The 27,183-nt window shown below is 41.1% G+C and overlaps 1 protein-coding gene across 1 annotated transcript; it reads right to left on the bottom strand.

Moving 5' to 3' along the window:
- Positions 1 to 6,359: 6,359 nt before the first annotated feature.
- LOC145066986 (uncharacterized) lies at positions 6,360 to 14,628 on the bottom strand. Its single transcript, XM_079014220.1, has 6 exons — positions 14,492 to 14,628; positions 8,518 to 8,812; positions 7,701 to 8,417; positions 7,568 to 7,618; positions 7,192 to 7,398; positions 6,360 to 7,073 (listed from the first exon to the last, which is right to left on the bottom strand). The coding sequence occupies exons 1-6, from the start codon at positions 14,626 to 14,628 to the stop codon at positions 6,360 to 6,362; spliced, it is 2,121 nt and encodes a 706-aa protein (XP_078870346.1).
- Between the last annotated feature and the right edge of the window lie 12,555 nt (positions 14,629 to 27,183).

Below are 27,183 nucleotides of genomic sequence, written 5' to 3'. Positions count from 1 at the left end.
TTAGTGTTGTGGATGCATAAAAAAGAATTAGTTAAATAAATATATATTAAAAAGAGACAGAATATCATCATAACTAATAATCCATTCAATTGAAGCAAATATATATATATATATATATATATATATATATATATATATATATATATATATATATATATATATATATATATATATATTATAAGATACTACAATTAAATGTGATAATATTAAATATAATAAGGAAAAACATATAGAAGGTGTAACATTGAACGTGAATTAAGTTGATAAAGTTGTAAACACAATCTAACGATACACATAGACAAAGAGTAACTCTAATATGAAACTATATATATTGATGAGACAATGACTAGTACAGTAGTACGAGAGCACTTATTAAGTATTTAAAGATTATCGAGAGCATGAGTTTGAGAAAGCTTTGAATTGTTCTTGAGCTATAACTTTTGATTTAAGATTTAATATGATGCTTGTTGAGATAAATAATAAAATAATGTTTTTTAAGAAAAGATTTGTTAACGAGAGTAGTTGAGTCGTCAAAACTAGTACACGGATATTCACCTCAAGAAATCATTTATGATTAATTATTTTATGTACATAATTGATCAACCTATTGATTCGTTGAATCAAATGTTTGAGAAACAGAAGCAATATAAAGGCTTTTTTTTTTATTCTTATTCATAACATAAAAGTTGAAGTCGCTGAGTATTGATAAACTAAAGGTAAATTTCAAAAATCTTGAAAATAGTTTACAAAATGGATGTATCTAAAGATTGATGGTGACGATTTATTCGACAAAAAGTTACTAGTTTAACATAATACAACTAACTCATACTAAATTTCTTAAAAAGATAAATATTTTATCTAGTTTCTTATCTAACATGCTCAATATTATTGGATGTTCTTATTACAATTCCATCAACGGAAATAAACTTTCCAAAACTAAAACTTTTATAATATTATTTGTGACCTACTATGACTCAAGAAGTATAAATATTTTGGCTTTGATTCCGATTGATAATTAGTTTGTTGACTATATTGATTATGAAAATATAATAAATGAGTTTGGTTCCAAGAATTCTAGAAGATCGATGTATAGAAAATGATAATGCATCGACTATCTATCTTCATTTGGAAAGTTGTTGGTAGCAGTTTTCAATTTATTCATAATGAGTGAAAACCCATATATGATGTTCACATAGGAAATTTTTGAGATGTCGGTTATCAATTTTTATGGTTTGAATTTAGCGGTAAGAAATTTACTTAATAAAATTTTATATCTTTTTTGTGGGGCCACAAAATTTAATTTTTTGCACAAGGACTCCAAAATGTAGAAGTCATGTATGGTTAAAAACATACGAGACACACAATCATTAAAAAATATCATGACAAGAGTTTGCAAATTAAAAAGTTATTTGAAAAACTTTTGTTTGAAAAAACTTCTCTAATAGCTCCTCCAAAATTTCAAAAGTTTCTATTTTAATTTTTGTTTAGAAAAACTTCTGACAAGTCTTCCATTGTGAATTCCGTTGTAGTATTTATAATCAGAGTTTTTTCCGCACTAACAAACTTTTTAAAATTGAATTTTTTTTAAACCAAAGTTTTTTCAAAGAGCTTGTTAAACAAGCTCTTGCCAAGAGTTTTTTCAACAAGATGTGTCTCATAGGTTTTCAGTTATTTGTAAGTAGAGATTTTTTTTAAATGATTAGACATGTCTCAAAAGTTTTCAAATGATTGTAAACACAGTTGTAGATCTCATAAATAATCAAATTGAAAAACTCATTATGGAGATATAAATAAACTTTCAATTGAAGTTTTTTCATTAAAAACTCTCATATAGACACCTCTCAAATTTTCATTGCTACATCATCGTGAATCATTTTCCTCAGATGATTACCTATTATTTTTTTTAAAAATAATAAAATTACATTTTGCTATGCTTCCTCATACTTCTTGCATTAAAAAATACATCATGTTGTTTTGGAAGAGAAAATGTGAGTCTTTTGCATTGCAGGGTGACCATCATCGAAGCATTTGTCGGTGTGGTGTGTTACCATACCAACCATTATGCGAGGTAGAAATAATGACCATCACCACACAGGAAGTATTCTTCGATGTAGTGTTACCACACCCACACAAGAAGTATTCTCCGGTGTAAGAATCTATGACCTCCCAAAAATTATTTTTGAGAGAGAAATGGGGATACTGATATTGTTAGCAAGGTTGGGTGCTTACGATCTAAAATTCAAAATTAGAGGGTAAGAGCGCATTTGGTTGGCATGAAAGGATTGGAATTCGAGGGAAAAAGATTCTAATTCCCTCGAATGTATGCGTTTGGTTCAACTTTAAGAGGTGAAAGGGAATGCTAAATGAGAAAACATTCCTTCATATGGAGGAAAATACTTTCCTTCAATAAAAAATGATGGAAATAATTTCATACCATCAAGGAAAGTGAAACATTACTATTATACCCTTTTTATTTTAACAAAACCTTTCTAAAAGACAAAATTGTAAGAATGATTCATGTGGTATGTCAAAACTTGCATGTTTGGTCCAAAAAAGTTTGCACTAGGATCACAGATCTAAACTTTTCATTTTGTTGCAAGTTTGGTCCAACTTGTTTTGAACTTTTTTATAATGATGATTTTGCCCTTATTTTTTCTTTTTCAGTTTTTTTATTTATTTAAATGCTTTTCTAGTTAAAAGAAAAAAAAGAAAATTACTTCACTCACTCTCTCTCTCTCTCTCTCTCTCTCTCTTATTTATTTAAATGCTTTTCTAATTAAAAGAAAAAGAAAAAAGAAAATTACTTCACTCACTCTCTCTCTCTCTCTATGTATGTATGTATGTGTGTGTGTTTGTGTTTGTGTTTGACAAATACTCAAGAACATATTCATAGATCCAAGAAAATTCAAGTACATCTTCCACCACCACCATCGTTCGACCACCGTCTGCCGCCACCGTCTTCCAACTCTATCTCCACCTATGCCCGGTTCTAACGGTGGACAACCTGGGCGACCAACCAGGGTCCATGACTCTAACGGGCCCAAAATTCTGAGATTTATAATATATATATTTATATAAAAAAAAATTAATCTATACATGTGTCTAAGAGGCCCAAGCTAGCCCAATTTGATATCAGTCCAAGAAAGTAAACATAGTCTACTAGAACACACATGGATCTCTGGGAAGCAGTAAGCAGGAACGCAGAAATCGTAAGCAACGGGAATTATGTCGCCTTCAGAATCGACAATTCACATTAGGCGCGAACCGAATTGTAGCACCTGGTTCCTGGTATGTAACTCTTATTGAGTATTTTCCTTCTTTTTAGCCTTGGACTCGGCGAGTCATAGGTCCGACTCGCCGAGTAAGGACGGGACCCAGGACATGTTTAAGTTGGCGACTCGGCGAGTCACCGCTGTTGGATGAAACCCTAAGTTTCAGGGGTTGCACCCTATTTAAACGACGTTTTGTGCCTCATATCAGCCCCCATTGCGTCCAGAACACTCCCTCTCGAAGCTCTAACTCCTCTTTTGGTAATTTGGGTGATTTTGGTGCATTTCCTTGAAGTTTTGGAGAGAAGAAGAAGGTAGATCAAGAGGAGAGGAAGAAGATCCAGAATCTTTGTGCCATTTCAGAACTTCTAGAGGTATTGGACTCGAAACCCTCTCTGTCCCTTCATTATTATCTCGTTGAGAGCTTGTGATAGCCATTTCAAGGATTCTTTTAGTCTTGACCTTTTTGTAATGAGCTTATAGTGTTGAGGGACTTCGGATCTAGGCATGTTTGGGCTCTAAGGGCTCGGATCTGTAGCCTTTATGGACCCTCATTGCTTGAAGACCTTGGATCCACCATTTTAAGTACATTTTGAACCCTAAAATCCGTATTTGTGAATATCTACACGTAAAGTTGGAAACTTTACGTATGATTCGTGTTCTAGGAGTCCAGATCTGTGAATGGCATGGACTGGAATCGAGCAAATCTGTGTATTTAGTGGGTGCATGGCAACGACTCGGCGAGTTGTTCATGTGACTCGGCGAGTTTGTTCGCGAGTCTCCGAGTTTGTCCCCTTTTCGTAGTGTCGAGTGAGCAGTGAGTCACGGGGTGTGACTCAGTGAGTCGGAAGCTGAACTCATCTATGGAGGAACTCGGCGAATCAATGCCCTGACTCGGCGAGTTCAAGGAAATCTCCTTAGATCAAGAACAGACTCGGCGAGTTGTTCATACAACTCGGCGAGTCGCAGCATAAGTGTTCTTCGGATGAAGATGAACTCGGCGAGCTGTTCATACAACTCGGCGAGTCTTAGCATAAGTGTTCATCGGATGAAGATGAACCTGACGAGTTGTTCATACAACTCAGCGAGTAGGATGAAGGACTTGAATATCAGTTTAGAAGAAGAACTCGTCGAGTCGTCGCCTAACTCGACGAGTAGAAACGGGATTCAGGACAATCGTTTGGGTAGGGACTCGGCGAGTTGGAAAGCCAACTCAGCGAGTCGGGTCAACTGAAAGTTGACTCTGACTTTGCCTTAGGGCATGATCAGGGGTAAAATGGTCATTTTACCCAAAGGACAGTTAGCAGTGTTTGATTGAGTATGTTGTGGGAATTGCAGCCGGAGGATTTCCGGAGCAGCAGCAGCAGTAGTAGACAGTCAGTTCCCGATCAGATCAGCAACTACTTCGAGGTGAGTTACCTTCTAGTAGCGGTGGGTCTCCGGCCACAATGTCGGCCCACCAGTAGGAGTTGTTGTTAGATGATTGTCTTTGTGAGATCATCTTGGTTTGCTACTACCTGATATGTTATGTGCTAGCGTGCCCTGTTTTATGTGACAGAACGAGGATCGGTTATTAGGACCGAAGGGTAGTGCAGATACCCCAGAATTTGTCTGACAGTATATGATGATATGTTTGCATGCTGGCTTGTTATGTTATATGCGATAAAGGTAGTAGGAGGGGACTAGTCACCGAGGATCGGTTGTCAGGACCGACGGGTAGTCAGCACCCCAGAATGGCTTGACACGGGTAGGACGGCACCCCAGAATGGCCGCACGGGTAGTCGGCGCCCCAGAATGGCCGTACCGGGTAGTCAGGCACCCCAGAATAGCCTGGCAGTAATCGTGTTATGTGTTTGCATGGTATGTGGTAGGTTGGGGGAACTCACTAAACTTTGTGCTTACGGGTTTCAGTTTTGGTTTCAGGTACCTCCTCAGCTAGGGGAAAGGAGCCGGCGCGGTAGCAGCATGTCACACACACACACACACACTCTCTTGTTTCCGCAGTTACGAGTTTATTCTGGGATTGATACTCTGATATTTGATTGATCGAATGTTGTGGTTTTCAACTTGGTTTTCGATGTGAAATGGTTTAATCAAACAATGTTTTAACTATTGATGCTTTTATGTAATGTTTTATAACGAAATTTTTGGACGTGAAAATTGGGTCGTTACACGAATCGACATTCAATTACCACATTATTCATGGTGACCTCGTGAATCGACATCATAAGGGTCAAATCTCTCTCTTGGTTTGACAATATCTTTATGGTTCTCCCAATCTCCATCTCACTTTCCCTTTCTCTACTTCAGACTCTTGATTCTCTTGCAAAGTATTTGAATCTGACTACTGAATCTATTAGGAATGAGTTTGATGAAAGCTTCTGATTTTTATTCTTACTTTTATTATGTTTTTTTTTGTTTCTAATTCATTTATTTCTCATTCTTGGTATTGATCAAATGTTGAAAGATTTAGATTAAGAAATAAAAGTCGATTAGGAGATAAAGTCTCAAAGATTTGATCTTGATTCAGAATTGATTAGAGGTACAGTCGTTTCTTTCAGCTTGAATCGGTTCTGAATCCGTGAATCGTTTAGGTATTAACTTGATTCTTAAAGCTTAATGGTTTGTTGTTGTTCTGAATTGATTACAAACTTATGAAAGTTGTAGTATATATTATTTGGAATAACCAATAGAAATCATGGAATTTATTCTAGGGAAATGCATGCTTGTATTAACTATTAAGAGAGAATTATTTGATTCTGGATTTATAAACTGGCACCTTGGTATCATTATTTATTCACTTATACATTTGCAACCACTAACAAAACCAAACCCTCCCCCTCCCCCGTATAGTTTAATACAACAAAGTGTAGTTGTGTTCGTATCCACTTACAAGGCAGTAGGGGTTGCACAAATTTTTTTTCCGGTCAAACATAATATAAAACATTAAAAAAAATTCGGTCAAACATAATATAAAACATCTAATACATTTTTTTTCTGGTTAAATATAATATAACAACGATCTATTAGAATTTAAATTTGTCCTCTTCTTGCAGACATCTTTTGAAACCGCTCCATTACTTTTTCATTCTATACTTTCTCAAGTGTTTCGGTCTCGACATTAAAAAACAATGTGTCGTTTAAAAATTCATCGCCAATTTTGTTACGCAAGTCGGTCTTCAAGAGCTTCATCTTTGAAAAACATCTTTCTACACTTGCGGTCGCTACTGGTAATATCAAATCCAACTTTAAAAGCTTATAAACCAAAGGATAAGACCAATGTTTCCCCGTACTAACCATCAAACGAGAAAGGTCGGAAATTCCTTTTAAACTAGTGAAGCGCTCATCTTTGATGCAAGAGTGATAAAATATCTCAAGTTGTCCTTCAAGGTCTATCATATCTGAATCATCAAAGTCATACTTGTATAACTTACCCAACTTCAATGACTTTGATTTGTCAAATTGTGTAAATGAATCACAAGGGCTCAAAGCACCCATGTATTCTAGTATTTGGGTGCTTATTTCACTAAATCGATCCCAATATTCTGTAAGTTGCATATCTACCACCGTGTTGAAGATTTCAACCTCAAAATGAAACCTATTAGTCTTTTTAGTCCTACGGTTTCTCGCACCAATATACAACTCTTCCATATCTAAAGTATCAATTTTGTGTGTTTGACAAAAAGAGGATACTTTTGGCAAAATGCTAGCAAACCCTGTGTTTCTAAAAGATTGCAATGCCTCCGTTGTCCCTCTAACCATCGAAGCCGCTTCTAAAATGTGTAGATCTTTTCTTTGAAGTTGCTTTAACAATGTACCAGTGAGGTGTAAAATGTCATACAACATATGTAAGTAAAACACGAGCTCATATGATTTAAAATATGCTAAGATTCTAGATGCTTGTTGACGGTTTGCCAATGACCCTCCCCCCTTTCACAAAATCTAAAACTACAAGAACATCCACAAACAGCTTCATCAAACTTGTGAGTGTGTTGAAATGTGAACCCCATCTTGTTTCTCCCGCTCGAACAAGTGTAGTCTCTTGATTTAACCATCTTCCGGTTTCAAGTTCACCACTACACAAGCCTTTTGCACCCTTTCTCTTGCTTGCTCTTGAAGTAAGTCTTTTCTTTTACACGAGGCACAGTCAACATTAACCACCAACGATATTTGCTCAAAAAAGTCACTAACACCATCATGCTTCTTTGCTACAGCCACAACTACTAATTGAAGTTGGTGTGCAAAGCAATGTACATAAAAAGCCGTGTCATTCTCTTGTAATATCAAAGCTTTCAAACCATTGAATTCCCTCGCATATTGCTAGCCCCATCGTAACCTTGTCCTCTTATCTATTAAAATTTAAAACAATTAATATATATATATATATATATATATTAAATTGAAATAACAAAAAAGTAAAGAATAAATTACCCGACTAAAACTAAACTTATTACTTGTAAGTACTTCATTTATGGCGTTTTTGAGTGTCAAAGAGGATGTATCCTTCACGTGCACTAGTCCTATGAATCTTTCTTTCACAAAGCTAAGACTATCGACATAACGCAAAACAATAGCCATTTGTTCCTTTTTTGAAACATCATTAGATTCATCAACTAGTAAAACAAAAACATCTTGACCAATCTCTTCACGAATACTCAAAAGTACTTCTTGTGCAAAACATTGCACAAGTTCTTTTTGAATTTTAGGGGAAATTAGTTGATTGTTTTTAGGAGCATTTTCTAAAGTATTGTTGAAAATATCTTCACTAGTCTCTCGAATGGCTTTTAACACTTCAATGTAAAGCTCTCTATTTTCCGAGTTAACCGACTCGTCATGACCGCGAAACGGTAAACCGTTTTTCAATAAAATTCTAACAACAATAATAGAAACACGTAATCGAGCTTTATATTTATGGTCCTCTGCTTCAGTTTGCCTCTTCAAGACTACATTAATAACTTGTTTTTCCCTCATTAGAAACTCACACTTTTCTCTTGCTTTGTTGTGAAAACTATCAACACCACCCACATGAGTCCGAAATTCATCTTTTTTATTCCAAGTATCAAACCCTTGGGAAACAAATGCACCTCTCCCTCCTTTTTGTCCTATGAGGTCTCCACACAGATAACAATATAAACAATATGCACTATTCTTTTTCACACATATTCCCACCGATCAAAATCATCAAACCATGAAGGAACGAATCTTCTAAATCTATCACCTTTTTTTTTGGAAACTTATGTGCCCTTACTTGACAAGGTCCTTGAAGCAAATATGGTCTTCTTACATCATCTCTTATATTTGATTTGTAACTTGTAATCAATGCCCTATCCGTCGGGTCCTTTGGAAGATATTTCAAGTCAACATTATCATTAGGTTGGTTAGAGCATGGTGTTTGTGGAGTTGCATTAGAAACCGAAGGGATTGATTGATTGGTGATTGGTGTTTGTGGAGTTGCATTAGGATTAGAAACGGAAGGGATTGATTGATTGGTGATTGGTATTTGAGAACATTCTTCATTACTTTCATTAGGATTAGGCCTTTGTCTTTTGGTAAAAAAAACCACTTAGTTTAACCTATAATAACATAACAATTACACCTAATCAAACAATGACTTCAATAAAACAAGTTGCTTTCACCTAATCAAACAATAAGTTCAATGAAAACATAATAATTACACCTAATCAAACAATATAACTTCAATAAAAACATAACAATTTCACCTAATCAACCATTTAGATTAACTGATAAAAACATAACAATTACATCTAATCAAACAATGACTTCAATAAAACAAGTTGCTTTCACCTAATCAAACATTAAATCCAATAAAAACATAACAATTTCACCTAATCAAACAATATAACTTCAATAAAACAAATCAATTTCACCCAAGTCAATCAACAACTTTTAAAAAACATATCAGTTTCAAATATCTAAATTAATTGGTAAAACTTACTTGCTTCATTGTAGGGCTTTGAAGTGGATTTTGGTAACCAAAACAGTAGAAATTAAAAGAAGTCAATTTTGTTACTTGCTTCAAGAGATTGACTATTGTTGAATACTTGAATGTTGATCAATCCAACAATGAAATCGATCAAGAATTGTCTGAACAGGAGGTCACGAATCACAAGTCATGACTGTCGACAGTAGCAGCCAAGCAACGATCAAAGGAATTTTGGAATCGGAAGTCGAGTAGTCGATGCCTCGATGGATTCTGTTATCGTGTATTCGTGTGCCTTTTTTTTCTCCCTTGTACCAATAATACACACTTAGTCAATTACACACTCAATTAATTAGGATTGGCCTATCTTTTTTTACAAGCAATTAGCCCAATTGCTAATTTATCCAATTAAGTTTTATTTTGGACTTTGGGCAATTGGATTATTTGACAATAATTGATTAAGACATTGGGCTCGTTATTATTTTTTTTCATTTGGTAATTCCCGATTGAGTGACAATATTTTTTATGTAGTTGCACAAATTTTTTTTAGTAGTTACACGATTTTTTTACGTAGTGACACAATAGGTAAAAATTAAAAAAAAAAAACGAATTTTTTTCTACTACGTGCACGGAAGTTAGGTGTTGTCGGTGCCACACCGGGCACCTAGCTAGGACCGCCCTAGATTTATTATGTATATTTATAGCATCTCAACTTCAGTTATCAGATACCTGTCATAATTTATGGTAATTTCCAACACATTTATATTCTAATTGAATTTAGAAAACTCTTTTAAGAATTTTAGAAAGTTTCCACCTAGGATTTTTGTTGATGTATGAAACAATCTACAATAAAGATGGAACAAAAATGCTAATTTAATTGTAGTTATGTCATAATAAAAGTTGTTAAAAAAATAAAAAATACGAGCTAGCATAATTTTCAAGGAGAAATGATGATTTTTTAATCTAATATAAGGATATATTCAGTAACAAATCTTTTAGACTAAAATAAACCGCATCCGACTTTAGGGGATATTTTTTATCTTCTTGCCCCGGGCCTAAAATATGTTTGGACCGGTCTGTCTCCACCTAAACTTTTTCTGTCACTTCATCTCTATTAAAAAAAAATCATCCCAGAAACAAAAATCATACACAAAATATGAGTTTGTTCTTGAGTTTGCCCCTATCAGATGAACATGCATACATACACGAAATCGGATGAACACATACAAAATTTGATGAACACACACACATGAAATTAGATGGAACAAAAATGCTAATTTAATTGTAGTTATGTCATAATAAAAGTTGTTAAAAAAATAAAAAATACGAGCTAGTATAATTTTCAAGGAGAAATGATGATTTTTTAATCTAATATAAAGGATACATGCAGTAACAAATCTTTTAGACTAAAATAAACCACATCCGACTTTAGAGGCTATTTTTTATCTTTTTACACCGGGCCTAAAATATGTTTGGACCGGCGTGTCTCCACCTAAACTTTTTCTGTCACTTCATCTCTGTTAAAAAAATCATCCCAGAAACAAAAATCATACACAAAATCTGGGTTTGTTCTTGAGTTCGCCCCTATTAGATGAAAATGCATACATACACGAAATCAAGTGAACACACATACAAAATATGAAGAACAACCACACACACATGAACCCCCCCCCCCCCCCCCCCCCCCCCCCACACACACACACACACACACACACACACATAATCTGAAGAACACACATGTAACATCCAATTTTCGTTTATTTATTTCTATGAAGGAATATAAATTAAAGAATAATTATATTTATATAATTAGAAAACCATTAGGGTTTTTAATTTATAAACGTATTGATAGGAAGAACGAATTAGAAGGGTCTAAAGATGTATTTTGGAAACTTAGTTTAAATTAACCTATGACTATGGGGTGATAGTTGTCAAGTGATCAATCGTAGGGGGCTATAGCTGCCAGTTAATGAAAATGGACATATGGTCCCCCTCCTGATATCGTCGATGTGTGAGAACGAGGGGATTCATCCTCCTATATTGTTGCTGCACCTGAAAGAGATAAATACACTGAATCAACCCAAAGTTAAACGGTTAGTGTGAGTGTGTATTTTTGTGTATCTCGCGCACAGCTGGAAAGAGAGTTGGAGAGAAATCGAGAGAGATATCAGTAGAGATAGAGATGTAGGTTGAGATCTTTCGATCGTCGATGGTTTAGCATCCGATGATCTCTGTTCTAGATCTAGGAGAGAGAGAGAGAGAGAGAGATTAGAGGATGAAAATGAAGGAAAAGAAAGGAATATAGAAGCACACAGTCAAGACAGGTAAGGCATTGTTAGGAAGAAACCATATGGATGGGGTTGCTGCTACTATGATTCGAAGATGCATCAGCTTTCCTGGTGATTGTTGGATGATTTTAATAAGCTCCCACCAGTTTAGGACTCCATCTCCGGTAACCTTAAGTATCAGCGGTCCTAAGTCAAGTTAAGAAGGAGATGAGCAATGGATTTTAGTCGTTTGTCACCAGACGCAGTTACTTGAGCCTCGAAGTGGAAGTGACGTGGTGGCTTTCGCTGTCATCATGGGTCGATGTTTTTCAGTATCGAAGAAGAAGATGATTGTCGGAGAAGAAGGAGACGCCGGTGGGGGAGTCGTGGCCGGAGAGGAGGCTGTGTCGCCGGGAGCCAAAATCAGTCAAGGGTGATGCGCTGGAATGGAATGTCGCAGGTAGCGTTTCTTAAATGGTAGCTTTGGGCCAACTAATGAACATTTTAACTTAATTCGAATTTAAGGTTGTTGGGCTTACCATCTATATATTTGGGCTAAGTGTCTTTGGGTTTAATGCAAAATAACCTAAAATAAGATAACATCTTATTATTTATTAATAATTTGAATTAAATCAATTAAACAAAGGTTATTTATTCTATTTAATAGAAGGCAAATAATTATATGAATATGGTTTGATTAAATTAATTACTATGTAATTAATTTAATAAGAATTAACTAGATTAATGAAGATATATGGGTTTTTAGGTCCAAGATTATAATATTATATGATTAAAATACACAATCGTTAAATATAACACTTTAACGAGAATGACTCTAGGACTTAATCATTTCTTACTCAATAATGAAATCGAATAACAAAAAGTATATTATGAGATAATAATAATAATTAATATTTGAAGTATGAGCTAAGTAAGGATTATTAACATGGTTGTAGGTGTTCATAGAGTTGGATAACCATCTTAATCACTTCAGTGGTCTTATTCCGTAATTGTTGCTTCAGGTGAGTTTTTCTCACTATACTCAAGGGTCGAAGGCACCAAGGTCGGCCCTTTGGATTGTTATTTTGCTTTATTGTTAGTGTGATATGTTAAATCGGAATCTTGGTAGATAGGATGTTTCTATGTGGTCATGATCAGTTAGATCGGTATCCTGGTAGATAGGATGTTGCTATGCTTAGTGATATGTAGATCGGTTTGTCTGTCTGTAGTTTGTTATGTGATTATCTATTATATGTGCACATGATTGATTGGTGTTTGAGGCTTATCTGCTGTGTGCGACAGCCAACAGACCAAGGCATTCCAACCCGATGGTTGTAGGCTGAGAGTATTCCATCCCGGGGATAATTGGACTCATAGTATGCGAGCATTCCAACCTGATATTTGTGGGTCGAGGGTATACCATCCCCAAGATGATTGGACCCATAGTATGTTGGCATTCCAACCCGATGGTTGAGGGCCTGGGCCATTCCAACCCGATGGTTGATTGGGCTTATAGTATGTTGTTATTATATGTGTGTTATTTGTCGTGATGGTATTTTGGAGGAACTCACTAAGCTTCGTGCTTACGGTTTCAGTTTATTCTTTTAGGTGTTCCGTATGTTTTGGTAAGGCGAATGCGCAACCGTACACATCCTCGCATTTTGGACTTATGATTTTTGGGAAACTCTGATAATGAAAATGTTTTGGAAGCATGGGTCGGGCACGCCAACCGGGCCCAACCCAGCAGGCTTAGCGTCCGCTGGAGCCCTCGGGAGCAGAATGCACAGGCAAGAGGCTCGCGCCCGCCAAGGGACGCTCCCAGCTCCGAGACAAAAGACACGGTCAGGAGACAAGTAGGAGGATCAGGCTATTACCGTCAAAGCCAATAAGAGCGCCCTAACGGTTGAAGGCGCATGACCCTCCAATCAGCGCCCCTAATCTTGTCTCCCCAAAAAAGCGATATTGTCTGGTACGGATCAGGCAAGGGAGCTAGGTATAAAAGGATACACTCTCATACCTACGAGGTAATCTCTATGGACTCTCTAAGAGCACACACCCAAAAGTCCTAAACACTCTCTAACTTGACCGTCGGAGCGTTCTTCCGGGAGCTCCTCCCGGAAAGCGGCTGACGGCCTTCTTTCTTTGTGATCTTGCAGAGGCAGCCGAGAATCCAAGTGAACAATATCAATCGAGCCAAGGCAAGGTCGCATCATTTGGCGCCATCCGTTTGTGAGATTAAGAACACAAACTAAAAGCACAAAAGTGAAAAGTGAATGGCGTCCAACGGCAGTGAGGGACAACAGGCTAGTCCCATACGTCCCATGGCAGCGTTGGACGAAACACCGCCGTCTACAGCGGTCAGCAGGGCCGCTACAGGCGAAGGAAGCTCTACAGTAACCACTGAGGGTGCCCCACAACTGCCAGTTCACCAACGAAGAACAACTCCGGTAGGGCCACTTCCAACAACGTCCTTTTAGATGCCACCGTTCTTTATGCCGCCATTGCAACAAACACAAATGGTTCACTCAACAATGCTTCCAACATGCCACATTTTTAACATCCCACCATCGTTTACAGCGACACCGTCGTACCAGGTGACGAGCGAACATAGTTCAATGCTTTCAGTGCCACCGTTGGCGCAAACCATGATAGCTCATACGCCACCTGTCTATTCCCTGGGCGACACATGGACCAGACCAACCATCACCGCCAAAAATAGCCTACAACAGACAACAACGGTCAGCCCTATGACCCCTATACACCCTTTCCCCTCCAGTTACTCTCTCCAACTACCATTCCAGCCGTACCCTTTTTACGGACCAATCCCTGGCTATCACACGTCGCCACCATATGGCTTAAACACTCAATACCAGTAGCCGGGAGCGTCCACCATCCCAGGCCACGATTGCCTTTCCCGTAGTGTGACGTCTCCGTTTGTCAAAGAATTGTTGGACTATGAAATACCAAACACAACCAAACTACCGACGCTAAAGACATATAACGGAACCACTGACCTGGATAGCCACATCGACACATATGAATGGACAATGACGTCATTAAAGCTTGATGAGAGGTTTTGGTGCACGTATTTCCCAACCACACTTGATGGCAACGCCGGCACATGGTTCAAGACGCTACGACCGGACAACATTTCCAATTTTGCCTAGCTTAAGTATCTTTTTCTCACCAACTTTATGCAATTACGCAAGTACAAGGGAGACTCCCATTCAATCATAGGCTGTAAGCAAAAGGAGGGTGAAACCGTGCGGGAATACTTCACAAGGTTCATAAATGTCACGTTAGACGTATCGGGGCATGATGAGGGGCTCATAGTCGGCGCCTTTACGTGGGGACTTCTACCAAGCCCTTTATCGCAAAAGCTCATGGGAAAGAAGCCTCTAACACAGGCCGAATTGAAGGAAATGGTGGAACGATATCTGAGACAGGAGGATGGTGAAGCAGCAAAATAGGCCTACTTGAATGCTATGACTGCCAGGCACCACAACCCGGGTCACATGGATTTCCGAAGGGGAAGTATGGACTACGGCCAAGCAAGAAGACCACAGGCACGGTTCCGACCATTTTCCAAGGATGACAGGCGTGGCCGTCGCCCGGAGGTGTACACGGTGTCGGAGAAGCAGCAGCCGACCAAATAGCCAAAGAACAAGTACTGTGAGTACCACAAAAGTAAGACGCATGATACAACTAACTGTTCGGTATTAAAAAAGAAATGGAAGAGAAACAGCTTAAAGGGGACTTGGTGGAAATAGCACAAAGCTTGCGTGCCAAATTTGACGCCGAATACGCAAAAAACACACCTCGCGAAGGGGTCCAACCTAAGGAGATATTCATGATACGGAGTAAGAGAAGCAGGGGAGAGAAACAAAGGGAGAAAGGGAGCACCAGACCCTCAATACATACACTCACATTCTCTGTTCAAGACCCTCGCCTGGAGGGATGGAGGGGCGATGACCCACTAGTAATCCAAGCCTCCATTAGGGATGTAACTATATACAGGGTCTACGTTGACACAGGAAGTTCAGCACATATCATCTATGAGCACTGTTTCTGGCTTCTACTAGACCGCTGGAAAGACAACCTACAGCCCACGATGGGGAGGCTGGTCGGATTCATCGGCTATAGCTTATGGCCGCTAGGCACAATTCACCCCCTGACCATAACTAGCCACGATAGGTAGCAAAAGAAAACCGCCCTGATTGACTTTGTGGTCATTCGGCATGCGGCGGAACACAATATCATTATGGGGAGAACAACTCTCTTAAAGCTAGGGGCGGTCCCATCAACCATGCATGGAGTCATGAAGTTCGACACTCCAACGGGCGCAGCTACACTACTGGCCATTCCACCTAAAGAATTGTAATGATTTACAATCATGAAACCAGCAGAGATAACTAAAGAGGCCAAGAGGCTGAGACATGACCCCACAAAAGGAAAGGAGGTGATCAACGAGAGACACCCTGACCAGCCAGTCAGTATTGGATGCGATCTCCCGAGTCACATAAGAAGAGCGTTGGTCGATCTGCTCAAGCGTTATAAGCACGTGTTTGCATGGACCCCTACGGACATGGTGGGGGTAGAAAGGAAGGTCATTGAGAACAAACTTGTAATTCAAACCAGGAGCAAAGGAGGTTAAGCAAAAGAAGAGGGTCCAGGGTGGGGATCGTAATAGGGCAATAAACACAGAGGTGGCCAAACTAGCAGAAGCTAGAATAGTAAGGGAAGCAATATTCCCGACGTGGATCGCCAACCCAGTTATGGTCCACAAGCAAGATGGGTCACGGCGCATGTGCATAGACTTTTCCGACTTAAACAAAGCATGCCCTAAAGACTGTTACCCCCTCCCGAAAATTGACCAAAAGGTAGAGTCATTGCAAGGATTTAAGCTGAAGTGTTTTTTTAGATGCATATAAAGGGTATCATCAGATCTTGATGAGCAAAGAGGACAAGGAAAAAACGGCTTTTTACACGGACCATGGCACTTTCTGTTACACCAAGATTCCTTTCGGTCTAAAGAATGCAGGGGCTACGTATCAGCGCCTGGTCGACTCAATCTTCGCCAAACAGATTGGGAGAAACATTGAGGTGTACGTGGACAATATGGTGATCAAGAGTCTACACGAAGACAAGATGTTACAAGACATCGAGGAGACTTTTCGAACCCTAGAGAGGGTAAAGATGAAGCTAAACCCAACCAAATGCACATTTGGGGTGGAAGAGGGGCAGTTCTTGGGGTATTATGTCACCAGGCAAGGCATCCAGCCTAGCCCGACCAAGGTGGACGAGTTTATCGAAACACCAGCCCCAGGCACCCTTAGGGACGTGCAGGGTCTAAACGGGAAGCTTACAGCTCTGAGCAGGTTCATCTCAAAATCCGCTGAAAAGGCCATGCCGTTGTTCCACACGTTGAAAGGCTGCATCGAGAAGAGCAACTTCCAGTGGACGAACGAAGCAGAAGTAGCGCTCCAGAAAATCAAGGAGGCATTGCACAAGTTACCCACGCTGACCAGTCCCGTCCCGAGAGAGACGTTGCAAATGTATCTTTCGACCTCAAACGAAGCGATATCCTCAATATTGACTGTAGAAAGGGAAGGAGAACAGAGACCAGTATACTTTGTAAGCAGGGCACTACAAGGGACAGAACTCAACTACCCCACCCTGGAAAAGTTAGTCCTGGCACTCATCTACGCGACACGACGACTGAGGCAGTATTTTCAAGCACATCATATCGAGGTACTAACAAACTTCCCCATCAAACAAATACTACTTAAGCCAGAGACGTCGGGTCGGCTAGCGCAATGGGCAATCGAATTGGGAGAGCATGACATAAGTTACCACCCGAGGACAAGTATTAAGGGACAAGCGTTGACCGATTTCCTGCTAGAAATTCCAGACGTGGGGGAGCTGTTAAGGAGAAAGTGTGGGCAGTTGAAGGAGCCCCGGCCAAAAATAGTTTGTGGACACTATATACGGACGGAGCATCTAGCAGGGAAGGCTCAGGGGTGCGGCTAATCCTGACTAGCCCATAGGGGAATAAGTGACTTACGCCCTCCGTTTTGATTTTCACACATCAAACAACGAAGCGGAGTACGAGGCTCTGCTTGCAGGATTGCGGCTAGCCAAGCAAATGGGTGCAAAGGCTGTAACGACCCTGACTGACTCAAGGCTAGCAGCGAACCAGGTCAATGGAAGTTTCGAGGTAAGAGATCAGAGAATGGGAAGGTATGTGAAGATGGTGAAACAACTAGTCGAATCGATCAAGCAGTTCACAATTAAGCAGATACCTAGAAGTGAAAATAAGAGGGTGGATGCCTTAAGCAAATTGGCATCTACGTGCTTCGACCACCTATCGAAGAAAGTCTTGGTAAAGGTACTCCAAGAAAGAAGTATAGATGAACGGAAAGTGAATGCCCTAATGACCACTGGACCCACGTGGATGACACCATTCACGGAATACCTACAAAGGGGGGTGCTGCCGGACGATCACGGCTAGGCCAGGAAGATACGTATAAAAGCGCCCTCATATGCATTAATAAATGGAGAATTATACAGGAAAGGGTTCACAACGCCATGGCTGAAGTGTGTAGACCAAGCCAAAGGGAGAGAGATCCTACAGGAAGCACACGCAGGCTAGGTGGGTGCACACGAGGGGGCACGGGCCTTAACAGGCAAAGTACTACGAATGGGTGTATACTAGCCCACAATACAGCATGCGCTAGAGGTAGCCAAGAGATGTAGGGAATGCCAGTCTTACGCCCCAGTCCAAGCAAACCCCCCAGTACCATTGCATAACATATCTAGTCCGTGGCCGTTCTACCAATGGGGTATAGATATAGTGGGCCCATTCCCGGAAGCACCAGGGAAGCTGAAATACATGGTGGTGGCCGTAGATTATTTCACAAAATGGATTGAAGCGGAGCCGTTAGCGTGCATCTCAGGGAGACACATGATAAAGTTTGTATGGAAGAATATTATAACAAGGTTTGGGACGCCTAAAGTACTCATCAGTGATAATGGCCTACAGTTTGCCGAGAACCCGTTCAAGGAGTGGTGCGCCACTAAAGGGATAAATCAACGGTTCACATCAGTAGCACATCCACAAGAGAACGGACAAACGGAGGTTTCCAATCTACCTATCGTGAATAGGATCAAGAAAAGGTTGGGCAAGGCAAAAGGGAACTGGACAGAGGAGATACCGACAATGCTATGGTCATACAGGACCACACCGCGAACGAGCACGCAAGAAACCCCGTTCAGCTTGACATACGGGACAGAAGCTATGCTCCCCATGGAGTTAACGGTGAATACACTAAGGGTGGCTGACACGGATGAAGAAAGCAACGCACAGGACCTGAGGATAAACCTAGATACCCTAGAAGAAAAACGCGAAAAATCAGAAATGTGCCAGGCTGCATACAAGCATGCAACATAAAGGTATTATAACCAAAGGGTAAAGGAGAAAGCGTTCAGAGTAGGTGAGTATGTTCTAAGGAAAAACGAAGCAAGCCCAGCCCAGCCCCAAGGCAAATTGGGTCCAACATGGGAGGGCCCTTACAAAGTCACGGAAGCAAATTGGAATGGTGCATATGTCTTGGAAACGATGGAAGGAAGGCAGATTCCAAGAACGTGGAACGCCAGGAACTTGAAATAGTTTTTCTTTTGAAAAGAAAGAAGTGTAATCTCAGTCGACCGATATGCTGCTTAGTGTGGCACATCCCAAGTACTTAGTGTACATAAGTCCATGCTTAGTAACATGAGTCACATACTTAGTGTATTTATAGTCCACGGTTAATGTAATGGGATTATTCAAATGCTAATCTTTAATACTTAGTGTATTAACTCTTAACGACTGAAAATTTGCATGTAAAGATCCATCCGTTGGGTACTAAGAGCACCCAGTACCGATACTTAGCGTGTCGACAATGACATAGGCGAAGCAGAATACCTAGCGCATCAGAGCGCTATATTTAAAAAAAAAGAGAGAAGAGAAAAAGAGAGCAAGCAACAAAAAAAGTAATGCTTAGAGCACATGGTTGCATACATAAAATAGTGAATATTGTTTAAAAGTTCATGCATTATACAAACTAAAGGCATCATATGGCCACCAAAAGAAACATGCAAGATAGAAACCGAAACAAGCAAAGAAATTTTCACACCCCAAGAGGGGTAGCACACGATGTCGGAGGATCCTTAACAACATCATTCCCATCACATGTGACTTCATTTCCCACAACAGCCACTTCACCTTCGCCACGATCACCATCACCACCCTCATTACCTCCTCCAACATCAACCTCAACCACCTGCACAATATCATGACCCGTCGCACTTTTCGGAGTACCCTCTAAACCATCAAAGAGCATAGCTCCCGGAGACCCCCAACACCCAGCTCCCCTAAACCCAACAAGGATGCATGATCCATACTGGCAAAAGACAACATAGCATCGTTCACACTAACCACGAGACCGACAGAAGTAGCACCAACACTGAAATCTCCACCACCAGCACCAGCAAAAGTTTTTTGAACAGACTCAATCCCGGCCATAAAAGCAGCATGCCGGATGAGACTTATCGCGTTAGTAAAGTCCAGATGCTCAATCAATTTATCAACAATGCGAACAACACCAACGTGCACCAGCCAATCCAAGTCTCGACGGGAAGCGTCCAAATCCGATTGCAACGACGAAATAAGCTTATCGCGATCAGTAGCATCGCGCTCAAGACTTTCCACCTTGATCATCAAACCTTCATTCACTTGAGTCAGGGAGTCGATCTTAGCTTCCAAAATGGCTTTAGTTTCATCAAGGACGGTTTTCTCAGAGGATAGAAATTCACACTTTTGCTCAGACAAACGGAGGTCCTCGCCAAGCTCGCCAAGGCGTCGTTCCAGCCCTGTCATGCGTGACTCACAAGTAGCGTGGACGGCCTCCATCTCGCCAAGGGAATGAACACGTCGGGAACCCACAACAAGGTAAAACAAGGGCTGCGCAACAACGTAATCCATGTTATGAGCAAGGGCAGGATTACCCATAGCCTCCATATCGCCAACGGCAGTCGGAGGAAAAGCATGGCGGGAAAAATCTAAAGCATTGCTATGAATAGAGAGTCGGGAATCATTGCATAGATCCCAGGAAGGAACAAAAACAGGAGACCCTGTAGAACTGTCTCCAAAAACACCACTTAAAGAAACTGAAAATTGACCAGGGCCGCTAGAACCTTTAACCGGGTAGAACTTCGGGAAAACCAATGGAACACCTGGAACAGGAATAGAGGAGAAGGTAGGAGCAACGGGATGTTCAGTCGCCCTGTCGATCCCTTCAGACTATTGCGTGTCATCATCAGGGATCACGACCACACCGGCCGGTGTGGAAGTCATAAAACTCAGCAGATGAGAGAAGCTGCACCGGGTATGAACTCTCTTGGCAGTGGTAGGCGCGCCGATAACTGGCTCACCCATGGCTAAGACAGCTTTTCTCTTCACCTGCATTCGCCGGGCATCCATGATAATCCCTTCTTTTCTATATTCGCTACCCTCTACGGAGGAGGAACGAGTGCTACCTAGAGGCATAATAGCAGAGATGGGATGGGCATGTAAAGGATCCTCCTCTGACGCTGACGAGCCTGCAGGGGAGACGGAAGGAGAAGCAGTTAAGGCAAGTTGATCCATTCGGCGAGGTGGAGGAAGCCGATCAACTAGATCCACCTCGCGATACTCTAACTTGCCCCGATAACGCTTCCGTAACACCTCATCCATGGACAGGGAAGATTCAACACCTAGAGATGCCAGAACAAGGAATATCAGTCATACAGTAGTAACAAAGGGGAGAAGGAAAAAAGAGGGGCGCAACACTCACCGACAACGACGGAGAAAAACACCGCCATTTTGCCGCGACGCCTCCAAGAAGGGCTCATCCCCACACCAGAAAGCAGAGCCTCAGAATAATCTTCAGGCGATACTTGCACACACTTCAGGTAATCAGCGACACTTTGGTTATGAGGGAAGAGTTTGGGGATGGTATCGGCAAAAGCATTCGCACGGTACCAGACGCTTCCGACCAACTCCTGGTTTACCCATAGACACTTGTCCTGCCAGTTCTTAGGGGTCCGCCCGTCGGGAACTAAGGCGTGCCCCCCTCGTCGGACCGAAAAGGTGCACTTATCTCCAGTGACGCAGAATCGGAAGAAAAACTTGAAAACGAAGTAATCCGGAAGATACCCGTTGGCTCTGCAGATCATCTCAAATGCAACCACTTTGTTGACTGCATTGGGGGTCAGCATCTGAAGACTGAAACCGTCTTTCTGGAAGACCTCCTTTTGAAAATCAGTCAAAGGAAAACGAATGCCAGCATCTAGGGTTTTCAAGTAAACCCTAATCTTGCCAGGGGGAGGGGATGAGATACTAGAACTGGGTGCAGGAAACTCTACACCTTCCAGGGAAGATAATCCATATGTGACCTCTAGTTGACGATACTCAGTGGCGGAAGGGAGGATACCGGGAAGGTTTGCCATGAGAAAGAAAGAACAAGATAAACCCGAAAAGAGGAAGGCGAAGAGAGAAGGAGGAAAAGATAAAGAGAACCCGTTTAAATGCCCTTATAAAGAAAAGGAAGAGGCGGGATATTTAAATGTCTGACACAGTGACGTAACTACCAGTCATCATGTGCAGTCACGTTGCCATTAAAGACGGAACGGCAGGTAAAGAAAAACCAACATGCGTAAGCTAGCTGAGTCCAGAACGTCGTAACTAGCGTTGCAACGCTACGGCTACAGGACTGGGGGACTTGATGACGTGCCTAGGGCAGCATGACAGAAGCATGGGCCTGGCACGCCAACCGAGCCCAACCCAGCAGGCTTAGCGTCCGCTGGAGCCCCCGGGAGCGGAATGCACAGGCGAGAGGCTCGCGCCCGCCAATGGACGCTCCCAGCTCCGAGACAAAATACACGGTCAGGAGACAAGCAAAAGGATTAGGCCATTACCGTCAGAGCCAATAAGAGCGTCCTAACAGTTGAAGGCGCATGACCCTCCAATCAGCGCCCCTGATCTTATCTTCCCAAAAAACGATCTTGTCTGGTACGGATCAGGCAAGGGAGCTAGGTATAAAAGGATATGCTCTCAGACCTACGAGGTAAGCTCTCTGGACTCTCTAAGAGCACACACCCAAAAATCCTAAACACTCTCTAGCTTGACCGTCGGAGCGTTCTTCCGGGAATCCAAGTGAACAATATCAACCGAGCCAAGGCTAGGCCGCATCAATTCTAATTTTAAGTAACGTTTGGAATTAATGGGTTTTGTAAACGCTTCTATAGGAAAAGAGTTGTTTTGAAAATTTTAACTTTTACTGAAATTTTCTGGGTGTTACAACACACTTTCATCCTTTTAACCGAACTTCATCAAGAAATCATATTCATCATATGGTACACTTTAATCACTGGCTAATGGCTACCTGGAGGTCTGAAATGGCCTCCACCTTCATTAGGGTCGACCCAACAACCAAAAGAATTGAAATTATCCAAAATCAGAAGGGGCTTGAGCAAAGAGAAGAACGAGTTACAGATCTGTAAAGACAAAGCTTTGGTTTAAAGCGGCTCAACTATCGTCTTCGCCGAGTTACAGATCGGAGCGGCGGGAGTTTCTAGTTGCTAGGATTTGTAGCGGTGGATCGAAGTCGATCTGTATGTGAAAGGAAAGAGGGCGGATTCGTCCTTCTTGAATGAGCTTGCAAACCCTCGTTTCAGAGCTGGAACAACATCGCCATAGAAGGATAGATACATGCGGCTAAAACCCTAAATGACGGTGGATCTAAAAAATCGTTTGAGCTGCCATACGATGACTGTCTCTCTCCCCTCTCTCTCAGAAGGTCATCCGGTGACCTCGCCGGATCTTGGTTCGACCTCGTCTCCTCCGGCTCCAATAAATGCTCCAGCGGGTGAGAGATTGAAGGTGGCTTTCAAGTTCAAGGCATTGTCGTGGATTTGTGTAGGAGGATTGTCGTGGATTTGTGGATTTATTTTCACACAATAAACACACACTAAAATAAGAGAGAGATAGAGAGATTTGACTTTTCTTTTTAATTAGAAAAAAGACAAAGTAATTAAAAAAATGGAAAATAGTAAGGGAAAAAATGTCTTTATAAAAAGTTTTGAAAATTTTGAACCAAACTTGCAACAAAATCAAAGTATTGGACCACCGGTGTGAGCTAAATTTTTTTGGACCAAACATGCGAGTTTTAACATACTACAGGGACCATTCTTGCAATTTTGTCATTCTAAAAACGAAAACCTTTTCATCTCACGTATTCAACAAATCAAACTTGCAGCCGACACGAAACTCAGTTATGTTGTTCGTCAAAATCGAATCGACTCTTCATCTCATCTATTCGTCAAAATCGAATTGCAGCCTACATCACACTCAACTCATCCTCTCCATTAATTCGCCAGGTATGTGCATCACTACAACTATCAATCTAAAAAACATGTATCTCACTCTCGCTCTTTGACGCTGTAAAAAATCTCGATGTCTCTCTTTCTTGTTCATATTGTGAAATCGATATGTCAATTTCGCACTTGTTGCTGTGAAATCGATATATCACTACAACTAATGAAACCCGTTTTTTGTTGTGTAATGTATATATATATATATATATATATATATATATATATATATATATATATATATATATATATATATATATATATATATATATATGAAAATTGAAAATGTGAAAGTCGAATTTGGTATTTATTTTTGAAGATCGATGTTTATTTGTAGCACCTGGTTCCTGGTGTATATATATATATATATATATATATATATATATATATATATATATATATATATATGAAAATTGAAAATGTGAAAGTCGAATTTGGTATTTATTTTTGAAGATCGATGTTTATTTGTAGCACCTGGTTCCTGGTACGTAAATCTTATTTGATTATTTTCCATTTTTAGCCTTGGCGTCGACGAGTCATAGGTCCGACTCGTCGAGTAGAGACGGGACCCCGCGACACGTTTAAGTTGGTGACTCGGCGAGTCCATATTCCGGACTCGACGAGTCACCGCTGTTGGATGAAACCCTAAGTTTCAGGAGTTTGCACCCTATTTAAACTCTCATTACGCCCCAATCTCGCCCCCATTCACCCTCAGAGCCCTATATCTCTCTCTAGCCTTGTTTCCTTGTGAGTTTGAAGTGTTTTTTTTTGGTGTTCTTGAAGTTTTTGAGGAGAAAGAAGAGTGAATCAAGAAGAGGAGAAGGAGGCCAAGCATCTCTGTGTCATTCCAACATTTCCCCTGAGGTATAACTCGTTTCCCCTCTGTTTGTAAGCTTATTGTCCCTTATAGCTCCATTAAAGTCCTCTCTGAACCATTTCCAAGCTTGTGTATGTTTGAGGGTTTGTAATAAGCTGATTGACCTTTAGATCTAGGCATGGTTGAGCTCCAGGAGCTCAGATCTACTGTCTTTTTGGAGCCATATTACATGAAAGCCCTAGATCTACCCCTTTTGGTGCATTTTGGACCTTAAAACCCTCATGGTTGTCTATTTACACGTAAAGTTGGAAACTTTATGTGATAATCAAGCCCCAGGATCACGGATCTATGTACGGCATGAGCTGGATTCAAGCAAAATCAACCATATAGTAATTGCATGGTAACGAATCGGCGAGTCGTTCATCTGACTCGGCAAGTCGGTTCGTGAGTCTCCGAGTTTGTCCCCTTATCGTAGTGTCGAGTGTGAGCAGTGAGTCACGGGGTGTGACTCAGTGAGTCGGAAGCTGAACTCATCCATGGAGGAACTTGGCGAGTCAATGCCCTGACTCGGCGAGTTCAAGGCAATCTCCTTAGATCAAGAACAGACTCGGCGAGTTGTTCATACAACTCGGCGAGTCGTAGCATAAGTGTTCTTCGGATGAAGATGAACTCGGCGAGCTGTTCATACAACTCGGCGAGTCTTAGCATAAGTGTTCATCGGACGAAGATGAATTCGGCGAGCTGTTCATACAACTCGGCGAGTCTTAGCATAAGTGTTCATCGGATGAAGATGAACTCGACGAGTTGTTCATACAACTCGGCGAGTAGGATGAAGGACTTGAATATCAGTTTAGAAGGAGAACTCGTCGAGTCATCGCCTAACTCGACGAGTAGAAACAGGATTTAGGACAATCGTTTGGGTAGGGACTCGGCGAGTTGGAGAGCCAACTCGGCGAGTCGGGTCAACTGAAAGTTGACCCTGACTTTGACTTAGGGCATGATCAGGGGTAAAATGGTCATTTTACCCAAAGGACAGTTAGCAGTGTTTGATTGAGTATGATGTGGGGATTACAGCCGGAGGATTTCCGGAGCAGCAGCAGCAGCAGTAGACAGTCAGTTCCCGATCAGATCAGCAGCTACTTTGAGGTGAGTTACCTTCCAGTAGCGGTGGGTCTAAGGCCACAATGTCGGCCCACCAGTAGGAGACGTATGATAGATGATTGTCTCTGTGATATCATCTAGGTTTGCTACTACCTGTTATGTTTATATGCTAGCATGATCTGTTATATGAGTTAGAGGTAGTAGGAGGGGAGCAGTCCCCGAGTTCGGTTGTTAGGACCGAAGGGTAGTTCAGACACCCCAGATATGTCTGATAATATGTTATGTTATGATATGTGATAGTAGTAGCAGTAGGGGTGAAATAGTCCCCGAGGATCGGTTGTCAGGACCGACGGGTAGTCAGCACCCTAGAATGGCTTGACACGGGTAGTCAGCACCCCAGAATGGCTTGACACGGGTAGGACGGCACCCTAGAATGGCCGCACGGGTAGTCGGCACCCCAGAATGGCCGTACCGGGTAGTCAGGCACCCCAGAATAGCCTGGCAGTATGTATGATATGTGTTGTATGGTATGTGGTACGATGGGGGAACTCACTAAGCTTTGTGCTTACGTTTTTTTAGTTTTGGTTTCAGGTACCTCCTCAGCTAGGGGAAAGGAGTCGACGCGGTAGCAACATGTCACACACACACACACTCTCTTGTTTCCGCAGTTATGAGTTTACCCTGGGATTGATACTCTGATATTTCGATTGGTTGTATGATTTGGCTTTTAGACAAGGTTTACGTTGTGATGTGGTTTGATCAAACAATGTTTTTAATTGTTAATCTTTTCTAAAGTAATGTTTTAAAAACGAAATTTTTGGACGTGAAAATTGGGTCGTTACAAGTTGGTATCAGAGCCCTGGTTTGAGGGATTCGGACACACCTTCGGGGGTGTCTGAACTCAAATTGAGGGATTAAAAGATCTTCTAAAAGAAAATGTTTTCTAAAAGTTAAGAAAAGAGTTTTGAGAAAGAACGAAGTGTGTGATGTGCGCGACCGGCCGAGCTCAAGTAAGTATTCCCGAAAGTACCCATACAAGTTTATGTTATGTTTATCAGCTTTTGTATAACAGCATGCTAGAATAGGACTAAGGATCTAGGAGTGATGCCTTATGTGCCTGCTTTATGTGTTTCGGTTGTATGAGAATTGCATGCTAGTTATTGAGTAGACAGCAAGTAGGATAGCCTGATTAGGTTATGCCTGATAGTATGAGCTTAGCACTTTATGCTAGTACAGTTCCTGTAAGCAGATAGAGTTGATTGAGATTGTTACCCTTGTCTGAATGCTGCTTGCTTCGTGCTATGTGGGACTCTGAATAATGGGAGTTAGCCATTAGGC

Source organism: Lactuca serriola, chromosome 8, assembly GCF_051521515.1.
Source record: "Lactuca serriola cultivar US96UC23 chromosome 8, Lser_US96UC23_V15, whole genome shotgun sequence".
In the NCBI taxonomy this organism is placed as follows: domain Eukaryota; kingdom Viridiplantae; phylum Streptophyta; class Magnoliopsida; order Asterales; family Asteraceae; genus Lactuca; species Lactuca serriola.
Note: the sequence above shows the minus strand (reverse complement) of the source record. Positions and strands in the feature narration are given on the sequence as shown.